Genomic DNA, 16,039 nt, shown 5'->3' on the forward strand with positions numbered 1-16,039 from the left:
GTTTATCACAGTCTGCTTCAGTTTAGTTACTTACTTAATTCCAGTAAAATATAGCACCTTTTTCCCAAAATACCTTCATTTTCTCCTTTCTCCTTCCTGCTATTATTGTTATATGTATTATATCTATTTCTGTTATAAGCCTACTAATACACTGTTATCATAATTGCTTTGTACAGTTTATGTCTGATGAAATTAAGAAAAGAAAAAATGTGTAGTTTTTTTCTATTTTCCCATTTATATTTACCATTTGTAGTGGTCTTATTTCTCCTTGTGTATTTGAATTACCTTCTGGTGTCATTTCCTTTCAGCCTGAGAGACTTGCTTTAGTATTTTTTAAAGATAGGCTTTCTGCCATAGAATATTCACCATTAAAAAAAAAATCTGAGGATGTTTTTATTTTTCCTTTCCTGTTGGAAGAATAATTTTTCTGTATATAGCATTCTTGGTTGACAGGGTTTATTTGTTTTTTTTCTTTCAGCATTTTGAATTTTTGTTTTTAATCGCTTTCTAGCCTCCATTAGTTTGATGATTAGTCAGCTGTTAATTATATTGTTTTCCCCGTGTATATGATGAATCATTTTTCTGTTACTGCTTTCATTATTCTTCTGTGGCTTCAGTTCAAAAGTGCTGTGCCTCCATGTGAATCTTTTTTGTGTTTATCCTGTTGGGGGTTCATTAAGCTTTATGGTGCAGTAGATTAGTGTTTTTCATCAAATTTGGGAAGTTTTCAGCAATTCCTTCTTCAAATATATTTTTTCTCCTTTTTCCTTTTCCTCTTTTCTGATGTTGCCTTTATCCATATTTTGGTAGGTCTTTTTTCTGATTGCCTTTATACATATTTCTAGTTGTTTGGTAGGTGTGACATTATCCTACAACAGGTCTCTGAGGCCCTGTTCATTTTTCTGCTGTCTTATTTTTCTCTTTGGTTTTTCAATTGAATAATTTCTAATTCTCTGTTTTCAAGTTCACAGATTTTTTAAAAAATGTCACCTCAAATCTTATCTTGAGCCCATAGTGAATCTTTTACTTCTTTTGTTACACTTTTCATCTCTAGTATTTCCAGGTTTTAAATGTTAATATTTCTTTATTGAAGTTTTCTACTTGTGTAGTTGTCATCGTATTTTTTAATTTTTAAAATATAATTTCCCTTAATTGTTTGAACATATTAATTTATTTAGTATATATTAAATTTTTTTCAGCTTTATTGAGATACAATTGATGTATAGTATAGTGTAAGTTTAAGGTACAACATTTTGATTTCATGCAGTTATATATAGCAAAATGATTACCATCATAGCATCTGCTAACATGTCACGGCTTGTAATTACTATTTCTTTTTTGTAGTGAGAACATTTAAGGTCTACTCTCTCAGCAACTTTCAGATATACAATACAGTATTATTAATTATAGTCATCATACTGTATATGAAATTCTGAGAACTTGTTTATGTTATAATTTGAAGTTTATATTCTTTGACCAGCTCCCCCTTTCCCCCAACCTCCAGCCTCTGGTAGCCACCTTTCTAGTCTGTTTGTATGAGTTGGGCTTTTTTAGATTCCACATGTGTTATCGTACAGTGTTTGTCTTTCTCTGTCTGACGTATTTCACTTAGCATAATGCCCCCCCCCACACACACTCACACACACACACACACATTTTCTTAATCCATTCAACTGTTGATGGACACTTAGATTGTTTCTGTGTCTTGGCTGTTGTAAATATTACTGCAGTGAACATGGCAGTACAGGTATCTCTTTGAGATAGTCATTTCATTTTCTTTGGATATATACCCAGAAGTGGAATTGCTGGATCCTTTGATAGTTCTTTTTTTTTTTTTCCTGCTTTTAACTCTTTATTCATTACAATGATATACTGAAATAATAGAGGTCAAAATGGTAACATTTCCATAAAAAGCTCTTCAAATAGTTCTATTTTTAATATTTTGAGGAACCTCCATACTATTTTCCATAGTGGCTGCATCAATGTACATTTTCCACCAGTAGTACATCCACCAGTGTACTATTATTTTCCATAGTGGCTGCACCAGTGTACATTTACAAGGTTCCCTTTCTCTGCATCCTCACAAACACTGGTTATTTCTTGCCTTTTTGATAATATCCATTCTAACAGGTGTGGTTTTGATTTGCATTGCCTGATGATTAGTGATGTTGAGCATCTTTTCATGTACTTGTTGGCCATCTGTATGCCTTCTTTGGAAAAATGCCTATTCAGGTCCTTTGCCCATTTTTAAATCAGATTATTTGAGGGTTGTTTTGTTTTGTTCTTTATTTTGCTGTTGAGTTGTATGAGTTCTATATGTTTTGGATATTAACCCCTTATCTAATATATGATTTGCAAATATTTTATACCATTCCATAGGTTGTCTTTTCATTTTGTTGATAGTTTGCTGTGCAGAGGTTTTTAATTTGAGGTGGTCCCACTTGTTTATTTTTGTTTTTGTTGCCTTTGCTTTTGGTGTCAAATCTAAAAAATCATTGCCAAGGCCAGTGTCAAGAAGCTTAACATTCTTTGAACATAATAGCTGCTTTGTATTCTTGTCTGCTAAATCCAACAGCTGTGTCTACCCAGAGTCAGTTTCTGTTGGCTCCTTTTCTTTTTTACCTGAGTGTAGGTCAACTTTTCCTGTTGTTTGCTGGTCTCACAATTTTCTTGGACAGTTGGAAATGTTGGATAATATATTGTAGCAACTCTGGATTCTGTTTATTTTTTTTTAATTCCCCCTGAAACTTGTTTTGGGGGCTTTCTTTCTTTTTCTTTTTCTTTTTGTAACTTACCTGCAACTAATCTATAGAATCTTTCTCCTCCCCAGTTTGAAGCCCCTGAATTCTGTGTTAAATTTTTATTCTAATTTTAATTTTTTCTCCTCATTTCTTAGGAGTTACTCTTTGTCTGCATGGCTTAGTGGTCAGCCAGTTATTGGTTAGATATTATGTTGAAACATTTTGAGTTTATAAAGCTTCCATCATTTTTTGGATGCTTCTGTACACGGGTTCTGTACATTAAAAATTCAGGCAGTTTTTAAGTCAGCCTCAGCTTTTACTTTCTCCAAGGCCTTCTTGGATCTCCCATGCATATGTGCACAGCCTCTAAATCAGCCCAAGGGTATGTGCAGAGCTTATTTAGCCTCTCCATTTTCAGGATCTCCCTGTTATATTTCTTAGTGTTCTGCCAGTCTGTCATTTTCCCCACCTGGTGTTGCATCCTCAGGGTAGCAGAGCTGTGGGCTGAGCTGGGAGGTGATTGTGGGGGAAGGTAGTATTCCCTAGCAAGAAGGTCACCAGCCCCCACTGTCATAACTCCAATATGTAGCAGTGTTTCTTGAATAAATGCTTTTTGATTTGTTGTTGCTTTTGATTGATTTCCTGAGCCCTGAAATGATTGTTTTCTACAATGCAGTTCTTTTTACAGGTGTTTTGGAGGAGTGAATTTGCTGATCTCTTCATTCCGCTAGAGCTGAAAATCTCATTTCTTTTTGAACTTTCTGACTTCTTAGTTCTTTCCCTTGTCTCCCAACCCCAATTTAATTCACTCTAGTCAGACTTTTGTCACCACTGAAATCACTCTTGTAAGAGTCACTAATATCCTGCATTTGCCATATCCAGTTGTCTTCTATTTTCATCTTAATCAGCCTTTCAGCAACTTTAGATATAAATGGTCAGGGCCTTTTTTCTGAAAACTTATTTTACTTGGCTTCTGAGGCAATCTTCTCTCTTGCTTTTCATCCTACTTCACTGATTACTTCACTTGATTTACTCCTTTTTATACCTGTGGACGGACAGACAGATGGACAGGTGGATGGATAGGTACGTAGGTAGGTAGATAGATAGATAGACAGATATAGATATATAGATATATGAATATATATATGTATTTTTCTAAACTTCTTCCCTAGGTGATATTATTAGATCCCCTTGCTTTGAGTCCCTTTTATGCGGTTGACTCCCAGACATATATTTCCAGCCCCAACTTCTACCTTGAGCCTCATTATTTTCACTTGGATGTCTAAAAAAGATTTCAAACAGAACTCTTGATCCACTTTCTCCCCTGAATTTATTTTTAGTTTTTGGAATGATCATTTTAAAAAGTAAGTCTGATTATGTCATTTTCTTGGCCTCATTGGCTTTCTTTTACATTTAGTGTGAAATTCAGTTTCTCACCATTATTAATGAGAGTTTATATGACATACCGCCTGCCTCTCTGTCCTTGTCTCCCGCCTCTTCCTTTACTCAACATGTTGCAATCACATTATTCTTCTAGCTATTTTTGAATACGCCGAGCCCACCTCTAGGCATTTATATTTGGAGTTCCTTGTAACTGTAGTGCTCTTCCCCCATATCCTCACATGGTTCTCATTTTTATATCATTCAGGTTTGTGTTCAGATCTTACCTTCTTTGTGAGGTCTACTCCGACTTCTGTATCTAAAATAATAGCCCTTTCTCTCTATCATGATCTATCCTCTTACTTTACATGAAAATATATTGTTTATTCCTCCCTGTCCTCCTTAGACTGAAAGTTTCATGAGGATAAGAACTTTGTTAGCCTTGTTCACTGCCATATCCTTAATACTGTAAATGATGCCTGGCACAGAATAGGCACACTGTATTTGTAGAATAACAATTTTTTTTCTGTAGAATTAGTATGTCATTAGTGTACTAATAAAGAATGACTCAGTAAAAATGGTTAGGCTTGGGATAGTTGTGTATTAAATGCATCTCAGACATGAACTTTGTCTAATATTGGCTTGATTAATAATTTAAAATATTGCTCTATGAAATTTCTATTTTGGATCTTTTAGGGAATTTTTTTTTTTTCTGGCTGTGTTGGGTCTTTTGTTGCTGTGCACTGGCTTTCGCTAGTTGTGGTGAGTGGGGGCTACTCTTCATTGTGGTGCGTGGGCTTCTCATTGCAGTGGCTTCTCTTGTTGTGGGGCACGGGCTCTAGGCATGCGAGCTTCAGTAGTTGTGGCACGTAGGGTTAGTAGTTGTGGCTCACAGGCTCCAGAGCGCAGGCTCAGTAGTTGTGGTGGACGGGCTTAGTTGCTCTGCAGCACGTGGGATCTTCCTGGACCAGGGCTCAAACCCGTGTCCCCTGCATTGGCAGGCGGATTCTTAACCACTGAGCCACCAGGGAAGTCCTGGGGAATTTTAAAATGAGAAAATTTAAGCCTCCTTTCAAAAATAATAGAATATGAACAGGAAGTAAGGGTAGATGAATATTTTTTAAAGTTCATTTGTATATATTTTAAAATTTTTATTCATTTATTTATAAATTTATTTATTTATTTTTGGCTGCATTGGGTCTTCGTTGCTGCGCACGAGCTTTCTCTAGTTGCGGTGAGCGGGGCCTACTCTTCGGTGCAGTGCACGGGCTCCTCATTGTGGAACACGGGCTCTAGATGTGCAGGCTTCAGTAGTTGTGGCTCATGGGCTTAGTTGCTCCCTGGCATGTGGGATCTTCCTGGACCAGGGATCAAACCCATGTCCCCTGCATTGGCAGGTGGATTCTTAATCACTGTGCCACCAGGGAAGTCCCTAGATAAATATTTGGTCCTTGTACTTGCTTCACTTATGCATTCTTTTTGATAAAAGATCATATGCATAACCTTAACACAACTTCTGTTATCTGGGAATTTAATAGTTCTCTGTTACCTTGGTTAATGAGTCCGGAAAAATAGATAGCTTATTTTAACATGACTTTCTATGTTAAAAACAATCTTAATATCTGAGAGGAGTGAGTCTTAGCTTACTAACAGTTCTCCCACAAAACTAGCTACCTAGATGTGAATTGGCAAAGTAGAGCCATACTTCAGAAATAGCTTCAATTTGGAAGAAATGGAATGTTTTGAAATTTGTAAAATTTTCTGTGTCCTTCTCTGTAACAGTCAAAACTCAGAGTCTGATACAAGTTATTATTTTTGTTAAAGCAAGTATACTGTACTGTCTTAAGTTTCTGTTTATTGCTTCAGCTATAAACATTTTATAACAAGTAATGGAGTGAAAGATGGATATTTTATAAAAGGATTTTAAATATCACTGTGTACATAAGCCCAGCTCTCACAGTCAGTTTAAAGGGACAGAAGGAGAGTCATCTTGAGTTTCCTATTTCCTTTTAGAGGACATGCTAGAACCATCATAGAGTCTATTGCAAGTTTCTAGAGGAGGAGGAACATTTGCTTATTTCTGCCACCGTCTTCCAAGAACTGGAGCCCACTCTGCTCTAGGACAGTTCTGCTTGTTAGGCTTTTTGTCTGCAGTACACCCCCCACCCCTCTATATTTTGGCCTTGTTTTCTAACCATAACATCATTTACCTTCCAAATTCCCAGGTATGTACTTTATGTTTCTAGCTCTTCTAAATCACCATTTTAATTGAAATTGTATGTTTTCTATCCGCTTAACAGACATTTTGGTATTCTTTCTCTGTGTTATATAATTTGGACTTTATTAACTGGATTTCTGACAGCTAAGTATAAGAGTTGGAATTGTTGTTAATATACATGTACTCTTCAAATTTATTACTGCAAAATTCATGGTGTTAGGAAGTTGTCATATTATTTAATGTTTTATTTTCTGAAGCATAATTTTGAAACTCCCCAAAGGGAATATTATTTGTGGGATCTATAAATTTACCAGGACTGTACAATTTCCAGCATGTCATATTTTAACTCTGGCAACTGAGCCCTTCTAATGGGGCTAATTCTCAGATTTTTCACTGTATCTTGGAAAATAATAGGGCTTGTGAGAGTTTTCTTTGTACCCAAATTTATTTGTTTGGTGAGAAGTTTGATTTTTATTATAGTTGCAAAAATTATAGTACTGATAGCTTCTTTCAGATATCTCTTACATACTGTAGACCAGTGCTTCTCAAGCTATTTTGTAGTGAGGTTCTGGTTTTAAAAATTTCCAATTCATTGAAGACTGATATTTTTATAAAATACAATAAAAATGAATTATGAGAAAAGTGAATTTTAAGAAAATACAAAATATAGGCCCCACTTTTAATTATAAGATTCATAGATATAAAATTATTCTTTCAAGTTGCAATAAAAGAGTCTGAGCACTTATTCTCAATTTCTATATTTATCTTATTGCAGAACAGTAATAAATAGTTCACAGACTGATCTATAGATGATACTTTTTAGTAACATATCTATAGCCTGCTCTTTGTAGTGCTTAATGTTATTTCAGAAGCATCTTAGTCAATATGAATAGCAGTTATCCTTTAAAAAATATTTTCATGTGTTTCCTTTTCAGAACCGAGAGCTCCAAATCATGAGAAAGCTAGATCACTGTAACATAGTCCGATTGCGTTATTTCTTCTACTCAAGTGGTGAAAAGGTAAGTCTTGTAGAACATTGATACTGAATATTGTGATAGACTTGTTATTCTTCTAGAAATAGTCCATATCCCCCCTTCCCCTTGAAACAGCTTTGCTTATTGAATGGAAGTATTCCAAAACACAGGCCCTAGTGATTCTGACCTCAAGATATGATTATTGAATATCATTAGTTATATCAGGAAAATGTTAATGAAATGATAGAGGGGATTAATTTTTAAGAATTTTCTTCTTTTAAAACACTTATCTTCAGTTCTAAAGCAAATTTGTATATATTTTAAAACCTTTTGTGTTCCTTGTGTGCTTCTGGAGCCCCATGATAGTTCACCTGTTTATTGGAGGGAGGAAAATGATGTCATATTGTTATGTGGAAGTGTTGGAGGGGAAGGGGAAGCAGGAGGACTTTGGTAGGACCAGAATGAGACTTAAACATTGGGAAGCAAGTTTAACCTATCCTTGGCTAGGGAAAAAGTTGGAAAAGATATAATATTACAGAACTTCTTAATAAGTGATCACTATTTATGATCACATTTAATTCTGTGAAAGCAAAGGATAATTAAAGAAGATTTCATGCTTTGAATTCCCCTTGCCCCCTACCCCGACCCCCTTGGTCTTTCTCTTTAGCAGATGCAATGGCTAATGTCATTGTACTCACTGGAGTTGGAAGCATAGAAAACCAGTTTCTTCTGTTTTACCATGGTCTTTTTCTTTCTATCTGTTCACTGTTCCTTCTTCCCAGATTCAGTCTTCCTTCACTGGTTTGGGATAAGGGGGAGGGCAAGTAATAAACACTTCATGTTTTTGGTTAAATAAACATTACTTTGGATAAGTTCATTTGATATTTTTGGACCTCACATACCATGCTTATACTGTCCCAAAGCCCTTAGATCCATAATACCTCTTGATTTCTAGCCCAGTTCTTTTTACTCACATATTTCCCAGTGTACCATTTAATCATTTTCCATTAAATTTTATTGAGATTATTTTCTTAGAAATTCTTTTTTTCATGACAGAGCCTGTAATATGGGAAAATACCTATGTATTAAGCCAGAATTATGATATACATGCCTACAGAAATATAGTTGCGTGCGCGCGTGTGTGTGTGATAGCTAATGTTTTAACAACCATAATTAGCAAATTGGCCCTTTAGTGACTCTCATTTCTTAGGTGTTTTTTAAATTTTTTTTTTTTAAGTTTAAATGATGGCCTCTGCTTGTATTAAGGACCATAAACCCTCAAATATTTGAGCTCTTTTGTTCCTAAAGCCCATTATTTGGTTCATACTCCTTTTTTCTTTTTTTTTTTTTTAACGTAGCAAACTGCCTGTTATGTCTTTGATCTTACCTGTTTTGACATGTCTTTACATTTTCCTGTCCCTTCCCAAATAAAATTATGGAGCATCTATTGTGTTCACAGCACTCTTATAATGGAATTTTGCATCCCTATGGGTTTTGTTATTAAATGCTAGACATTATAATACCCCAGGGAGGAAAGTAAAGGTCAGAACTATTTATTCCATGAACCACTGAATTGCATGTGGATTCATTTGCATAGGCCTTCCTACAAAGCCCCTTAAACATCTTCTCTTGATTATTTCATTTATATAGCTTTCCCTGGATAAACAACAAGGTCATATGGTATAGCTCAGGGAACTATATCCAATATCCTGTAATAAACCATAGTGGAAAAGAAAAAAAAAATATATATATATGTGTGTGTGTGTATGTATGTATATAGCTTTTCCTGTATGCCAGGCACTGTTTTAGTACTTTACAAATACTAACTCATTTAATTCTTACGAAGATAAAGAGCAGAAAGGGAAGCACAAACCTTTTGAACAAACCTTTTTAAGGCTACCTTTTGTGGTAGCACCTAAAGGCTTACCTGTCTGGTTTTGGTTTGGTGGAAGCCCCCATCACAATCTGCCCTTACCCTTAGTTAATCCTGCGGAAGGAGTAACAATGGACTGACTGTTATCTGTGTACCCCAGAGGATGATTTCCTCCCTGCTGCTATTCAGAGCTGCTTATTTATCTTAAATGGTCTTACAGATAAAGAGCAATTGAGAAGTCATTAAGGGAAGATAACTGGAAGGACAATGCACTTCTCTCTATTATAAAAAAGAAATACATATACTTTCTAATATTTCATTTATCTCAGAACTTTCTCTTGAGTGTTGTAAGTTTCCCAAAGTGAAAAAAGACCCCTTTTAATTTTGGATAGCTCCATTAAGAGAACAGAAAGAAAGGAAGAAAAGTTGTGATGTGTTGCTGAAAATAATGATCCTCCGTTGTCGAAAAAGGGAAGGCTTTCTAAAGATATTCAGAAGTATATAGGTTAAGGAACTTCCATAATCTTCCAGCCACCAAAACGATAATTTCTTCTTCCCCTACTCATGATCTTCACTGCCTTGTTTCTGAATTGTTCTGGCAGGACTAACATCACTCAAGAGACCAGGTAGTAAACTAATATTTCTCATATGAGAAGATGGATTCTGCTCTAGGTTTGAGAGCTCAGGTTTGTTAGTTCTAACTCTCCAAGAGTAGGTTACTGAGAGTGAACTCAGTGCTGCTGTTTAGAAAGGGATCTAAATGTCTTGTGAAAAGCATTATATATTGCCTATGTATATATATTAGAAGAGTTTAGGGGGAGGAAATAATAAACTAGTAGTTTGAAATGCCTCTGGGATATGCAAATAGAGATGCCCAGTAGACATCTACATGTAAGACTTCTAGGTGGTGGTGGTGGGACTCTAAGTGGAGAGATGACATTGACAAGGTTGGGTAGATGGGTTGTGTAGTCATGTTGTAGAGCTCTTAGGAGTTAGGAAGGAGGGAGAGGTGATGTTGTTTGAGCAAAGAGCTAGCAGTTTATCAGTATTGCTCTCTTGTCCTAGAATATGTTGAGGGTTGAGAGCAGGCTTCATTTGAGAGAGGTGCAAGGAAACCAATGCCTTTGGGTTGGATCCAGGTTTTGTCTAGGGCAAGGCAGTGAAAAGAACCCTCTTTGAAGAGACTGGGGTTTGAAGCTCTGTGAAGAGTTTCTTTTGGGGTTTCAGATCGCTTAGGGGAAGCTCTGAGCAGGAGATCTCTGGTAAGAACATGAGCCTAAAGGAGGTGTGAGGAGGCAATTAGAATGAGTTGACGGCATTGTGAGGATGAGAAAGAGAAGATTTCAGTGTTTCATCATTATAGGCGTGAAATTCTTGTTAGGTTCTGTGGATATGTTTAAATATAAATGGGAATATTTTGTAATCCTCTCATCATCTTCATCATCTCTGATTCTCTTTCTTCTCTATGATTTTCAGTTACTCTCTTCTAAGCTTTTTATCTCCTTTTCCTTCAGTCTCTGTCCACACTCTGGGTTTCTGGCCCTTTCACTCTGGGCTCTTTGCCTCTTTCTGTCTCTGGGTTTCTATCCCATTCTCTTGGTCTGTGGCACCCCCTCATATTTCTTTTTCCTCTTTAACTCTGGTGTCTATCTGTCCATCTGTTTCTCTCTCTGTAGGCTACTTCTTTTCAACCTCTTTCTCTGGGTTTCTGTACCCCTCATTCGTTGGGTTTCTACCCATCCTACTCTCTTTGAATATTTGATCCTTTCTACATTTTTGTGTGGATTTCCATGTGTCCTGAGCCTTCCTCATTCACTCTCTTGGTATGTCTTCTCTCTGAGCCTCTATTAATCCTTTTTGGGAAATTTTTAAAACAGGAAAAATTTTCACTCACTATCCTGGCTTTTGACTTCAGTACTACATATCTTATTCTGTATGTTCATGTTCTACATAGTTGTATGAATAACTATTTTTAACCTTGTTAAGTATTTAAAATCTCATAAAAGCTTTCCCTTTTTACCTCATAATATTTTTAGTTATTGGTTATGTAATATTCCACTGGGTTTTAGTACTACATAATACTCTTAACTGTTCCCCTATTGTTATTTTTAATTTTAGAATTGTAGCTAAGCTACCCAAAAGTCTCATCATAATTTTTATCCATAGCATTTTCCAGCTCTGGGTTCAAGTAGGATGGCTGTAATATTTGACAAATATTTCCACTGACCACAGTTTGACTGAATGGTTATACCTATTTTGGTGACCTTCTCTTTATTGTGCTCCACCCTGCCATTTTAAAGACTGTTTTTCTTTAGGAATTATACATAGTCAGCTTTCAGCCTATAATTGTGGAAGAGAGTAGCCAATGTAGCTAGAAGAAGGAGGAATTAGTCGGGACAGGGACTAGAAATGTGACCAAATTAGTCCTAGTCATTAGTCTTCTGGTTGGAATTATTAGTATTTGCTGTAATAACTGGAGCATCATGTAGTCAATTAGTATACTCCAGGTTAACCAATAGATTTTATTAACTCTGATTTAGTTCAGAGTAATTAGTACTCTTTCTCCTTGATCAGAGAGAAATGGAATTTTTTAAAGGTGTTGAACAGTCTGGGCTTATAATAGTTTTGTGAATTCCAAGTATCTTAGAGAATAGTGTTTTTTAGTATTAATATTTAGCAATAGGAACCTTTTTCCCCCTAAATGAAATTTATGAAGAATCCCTGTTCTACAGGTAGAATAGATAAAAAGCAAAGTTGTTCTGGTTGAAACTGGGATATGGGACCAGCTGACTTTACCTTCCCTTGAGTTGCGGCTCACCTTTGTAGAACCCTCGGTCTCTGTAGGAGTATGGAGATCATATTTTGTTTTTACAGGAGCCTTCAATTTTATTTAAATCAATTAATAGTTTTCTGTAAGAAATATTCCTCTAAGTAGCCTTACATATAAAAATGTTTTACCTGTGGTTCATCATAGATTGATTACTTGAGTAATAAAGGCTATTTTCCTTAAATAAAACTCTCCCTCTATTTGTATGAGAGACAGTTTAAATAGCAAGGTTCGCAAACTGATTTTATTCCTCATACCATCTTTTCTACTGAGAGTAACTGTGTGGCGCGCTGTGTTCAGAAAGTGAAGATTGTACCAATGCTTCTGGGATCAGGGAGAAGAATGCTGTGCTTGATTATGCCTGTTTGTCACTAGCCCTGGAGAGGAAAGTTTGGGGTGAATCCATTCTGAAAAGTAAAGAGCTCTGGCTTTGTGTCCAGAAATATTTGGGTTTGCATCCTATTTGTGCCACTTGATAGCAGTATGACAGGGCAAGATATTTACCTTTGTAAGCCCTTTTCAACCCTCGTCATCTGTACAGTAGGGATTTTGTAAGGAAAAAATGTAATAATGTTTACTAAGTGCTTATCATAGCACGTGGCATATAATTAACACATTAACTTACTATTTTACAAATTATTGTTTAATAATAGCAAATATATGTTGCACTTGCTATGCATCCAGACACTTAAACCTCACTGCAACCCAGTGAAGAAAGGGTATACTGTTATTATCCCCACTTTATAGAAGAAGAAACTGAGGCAGTCACAGTTAAGTTACCTAAGAGTCCTACAGCTACAGAGTGTCAAAGTTAGGAGTCAACTCCAGAGTCTGTGTAGTATTGCTATACCATTTAGCATAGAATGTAGATTTCTCTAGAAGCAGTGTGTTAGAAATGTAACACTTAAAAAAGCCTTAGTAGAGCTGCAGCGGCGACGGCGGGGAAGAGCGCTCGGGCGGACGACTCTGCTTTCCCGCGTGGCGCCGCCTCCCGCCGCGCCTCTGCCTCCTGCTCGGCCCCGCCACCGGCTTCTTCCTCCCCAGACTGCCCTCAGCCCGCGCGCCGGCCGGCTCCATTATGGCTACCCGGAGCCCCAGCGTTATGATTAGTGATGATGCACCAGGTTATGACCTAGATTTATTCTGTATACCTAATCATTATGCTGAGGATCTGGAAAAGGTGTTTATTCCTCATGGACTAATTATGGACAGGACCAAATGGCTGGCTCGAGATGTGATGAAGGAGATGGGAGGCCATCACATCGTGGCCCTCTGTGTGCTCAAGGGGGGCTATAAGTTCTTTGCTGACCTGCTGGATTACATCAAAGCACTGAACAGAAGTAGTGATAGATCTGTACCTGTGACTGTAGATTTGATCAGACTGAAGAGCTACCGTAATGACCAGTCAACAGGTGATATAAAAGTAATTGGTGGAGATCTCTCTCAACTTTAACTGGAAAGAATGTCTTGATTGTTGAAGATATAATTGACACTGGCAAAACAATGCAAACCTTGCTTCCTTGGTCAAGCAGCATAATCCAAAGATGGTCAAGGTTGCAAGCTTGCTGGTGAAAAGGACTCCATGATGTGTTGGATATAGACCAGACTTTGTTGGATTTGAAATTCCAGACAAGTTTGTTGTAGGATATAACCTTGACTATAATGAATACTTCAGGAATTGGAATCATGTTTGTGTCATTAGCGAAATGGGAAAAGCAAAATACAAAGCCTAAGATGAGAGTTCAAGTTGAGTTTGGAAACATCAACTTGAGTTTGGAGTCCCATTGAAATCACCAGGAAAATTATCAAATGTTCTAGTTCTATGGCCATGTGCTTAGTAGATCTTATTGCATGTATCTTCTAAGAATTTTATCCATTTTGTACTTTAGAAAGGTCAGTTGCTGCATTCCTGAACTCTTTATTTGCTGAGACTACAGACTATCAGTTCCCTTTGGGTGGATTGTTGTTTGACTTGTGAATGAGAAGTCTCTTAAACCACACCACTATTGAATGAAAATATTGAAATTGTATCTGTAACAAACATTGAAAGAGAAAAATATATTAGTTTTTTAATTGGTATTTTAATTTTTATATATTCAGGAAAGAACAGAAGTGATTAAATATTGTTAATTATACCACTGTGTGTTTAGAAAAGAAGCAGTCAGTTTCATATCGGTGACAGCATTTAGAGGTATCATTATGTTGGATAAACCATATGTCCTGGAGTTATTTTAGTAGGTTTCAGTAGTATTAACTGTATTTTCCCACTTTTTCAGATTATTTCTGGCGAATCTCTGTCAACAGTTCCTTTTAAATACAGGTCAATAAGTTCTAAAAACCTACCACTTTTTGAAGTCTTCAATGTAAAAATCCTTAAGATAAAGGCTGTCTCTTTAAAAGAAAAAATGTCTTAGTAATGATTAACAAGGGGAGATTGTACAGTGTCTACTTTGTAGAACTTTTTTAGAAGAGAATAAATAGCCTTTTGCTGTAGAATAGTAACAGTAGTAATAGTAAATAGTAATACTAATAGTGAATAGTAATAATAGCCCAAATTTATATGGTGCTTACTATATGACTGTAACCTAAACACTTTACTTACTCTTTTGTTTTTTGTCTTCTATTTTTTTGGAAGAGCTTTTGAGAGGATTGTTGTTAATTCTTCTTTAAATGTTTGTTAGAATTTGCCATTGAAACCAGCTGGCTTTGGACTTTTGGGGAAGTTTTTGATTACTGATTCAATCTCTACTTGTCATACAGGTTTGTTGAGATTTTGTATTTCATCTTGAGTCATTTTAGTGATTGGTGTGTTTCTAGGAATTTATCAGTTTTATCTACATTATCTAATTCATTGGCACATAGTTGTTTATCGTATTCTGTTATAGTCCTTATTTCTATAAGGTCAGTAGTAATGTACTCTCTTTCATTTCTGATTTAGTTATTTGTTTCTTCTCTCTGTCAGTCTAGCTAAAGGTTTGTCAACTTTGTTGATCTTTTCAAAGAACCAACTTTTGGTTTCTTGAATCTATTGTTTTTTTCTGTTCTCTTATTTCTGGTCTAATCTTTATTATTTTCTTTCTTCTAGTAGTTTAGGTTTAGTTTCCTCTTCTTTTTCTAGTTCTTCAGGATGTAAAGTTAGGTTATATGTAAAGTTAGGTTATTGACTTAAGATCTTCTTCTTAATGTAGGCATTTACAGCTGTAGATTTCCCTGAGTACTGCCTTCGCTGCCTCCCATAAGTTTTGGTATATTGTGTTTTTGTTTTCATTTATCTCTTAAGTATTTTCTAATTTTTCTTGTTTTAGAGTGTGTTTAATTTCCTTTGATCTGTTGGTTGTTAACAATGTGTTGTTTAATTTCCACACATTTGTGAATCTTTTGGTTTCCTCTGTTATTGATTTCTAGTTTTATTTCATTGTGGTTGGAGAAGATAACTTTGTATGATTTCAGTCTTTTTAAACTTATTGAGATTTGTCTTGTGACCTAACGTATGACATATTCTGGATAACATCCCATGATATATATCTGTTAGGTCCAGTTGGTTTACAGTGCTGTTCAAGTCCTCTATTTTTTTTATTGCTCTTCTGTCTAGATGTCCATTATTGGAAGTGGTATATTAAAGTCTCCCAGCTATTGTTGTAGAATTTTGTATTTCTTCCTTCACTTCTATCAATATTTGCATCATGTATTTGGAACTCTGTTGTTTAGTGAATATATTATATAATAGTTATATCTTCTTGATGAATTGACCCTTTTGTCAAAATATAATGTCTTGAATGCCTTTTATTTCTTTTTCTTGCAACTGCCCTAGCTAGAACCTCCAGCATGATGTTGAGAAGAGATGAAAGCAGACATCCTTGTCTTGTTTCCAATTTTAGAGAGAAAAAGTATTTAGTTCTTCATTTTTAAGTGTGATTTTTAGCTGTGTTTTTTGTAGATGTCATTTATCAGGTTGAGGAGGTTCCTTGCCATTCCTAGTTTGTTGAGCATTTTTATCATGAAAGGTTGTTGTATTTCTTCAAATGG

At 35.8% G+C, this 16,039-nt stretch overlaps 1 protein-coding gene and 1 pseudogene across 3 annotated transcripts in view; both read left to right on the plus strand.

Annotated features, from left to right (window-relative positions):
- GSK3B (glycogen synthase kinase 3 beta) overlaps window positions 1-16,039 on the plus strand; it is a 199,592-nt gene that overhangs the window by 92,402 nt on the left and 91,151 nt on the right. For both annotated transcript variants that reach the window (XM_082624258.1, XM_082624257.1), the window contains exon 3: window positions 7,275-7,358. In XM_082624258.1, coding sequence (XP_082480384.1) covers window positions 7,275-7,358 — 84 coding nt within the window. The remainder of the gene's footprint in view (window positions 1-7,274; window positions 7,359-16,039) is intronic.
- On the plus strand, window positions 13,077-13,748 carry LOC309806715 (hypoxanthine-guanine phosphoribosyltransferase-like; annotated as a pseudogene). The gene has a single exon. The product of its transcript is annotated as a hypoxanthine-guanine phosphoribosyltransferase-like (transcript).

This window comes from Mesoplodon mirus (assembly GCF_964341445.2).
Source record: "Mesoplodon mirus genome assembly, chromosome: 6".
NCBI classification, from domain to species: Eukaryota; Metazoa; Chordata; class Mammalia; order Artiodactyla; family Ziphiidae; genus Mesoplodon; species Mesoplodon mirus.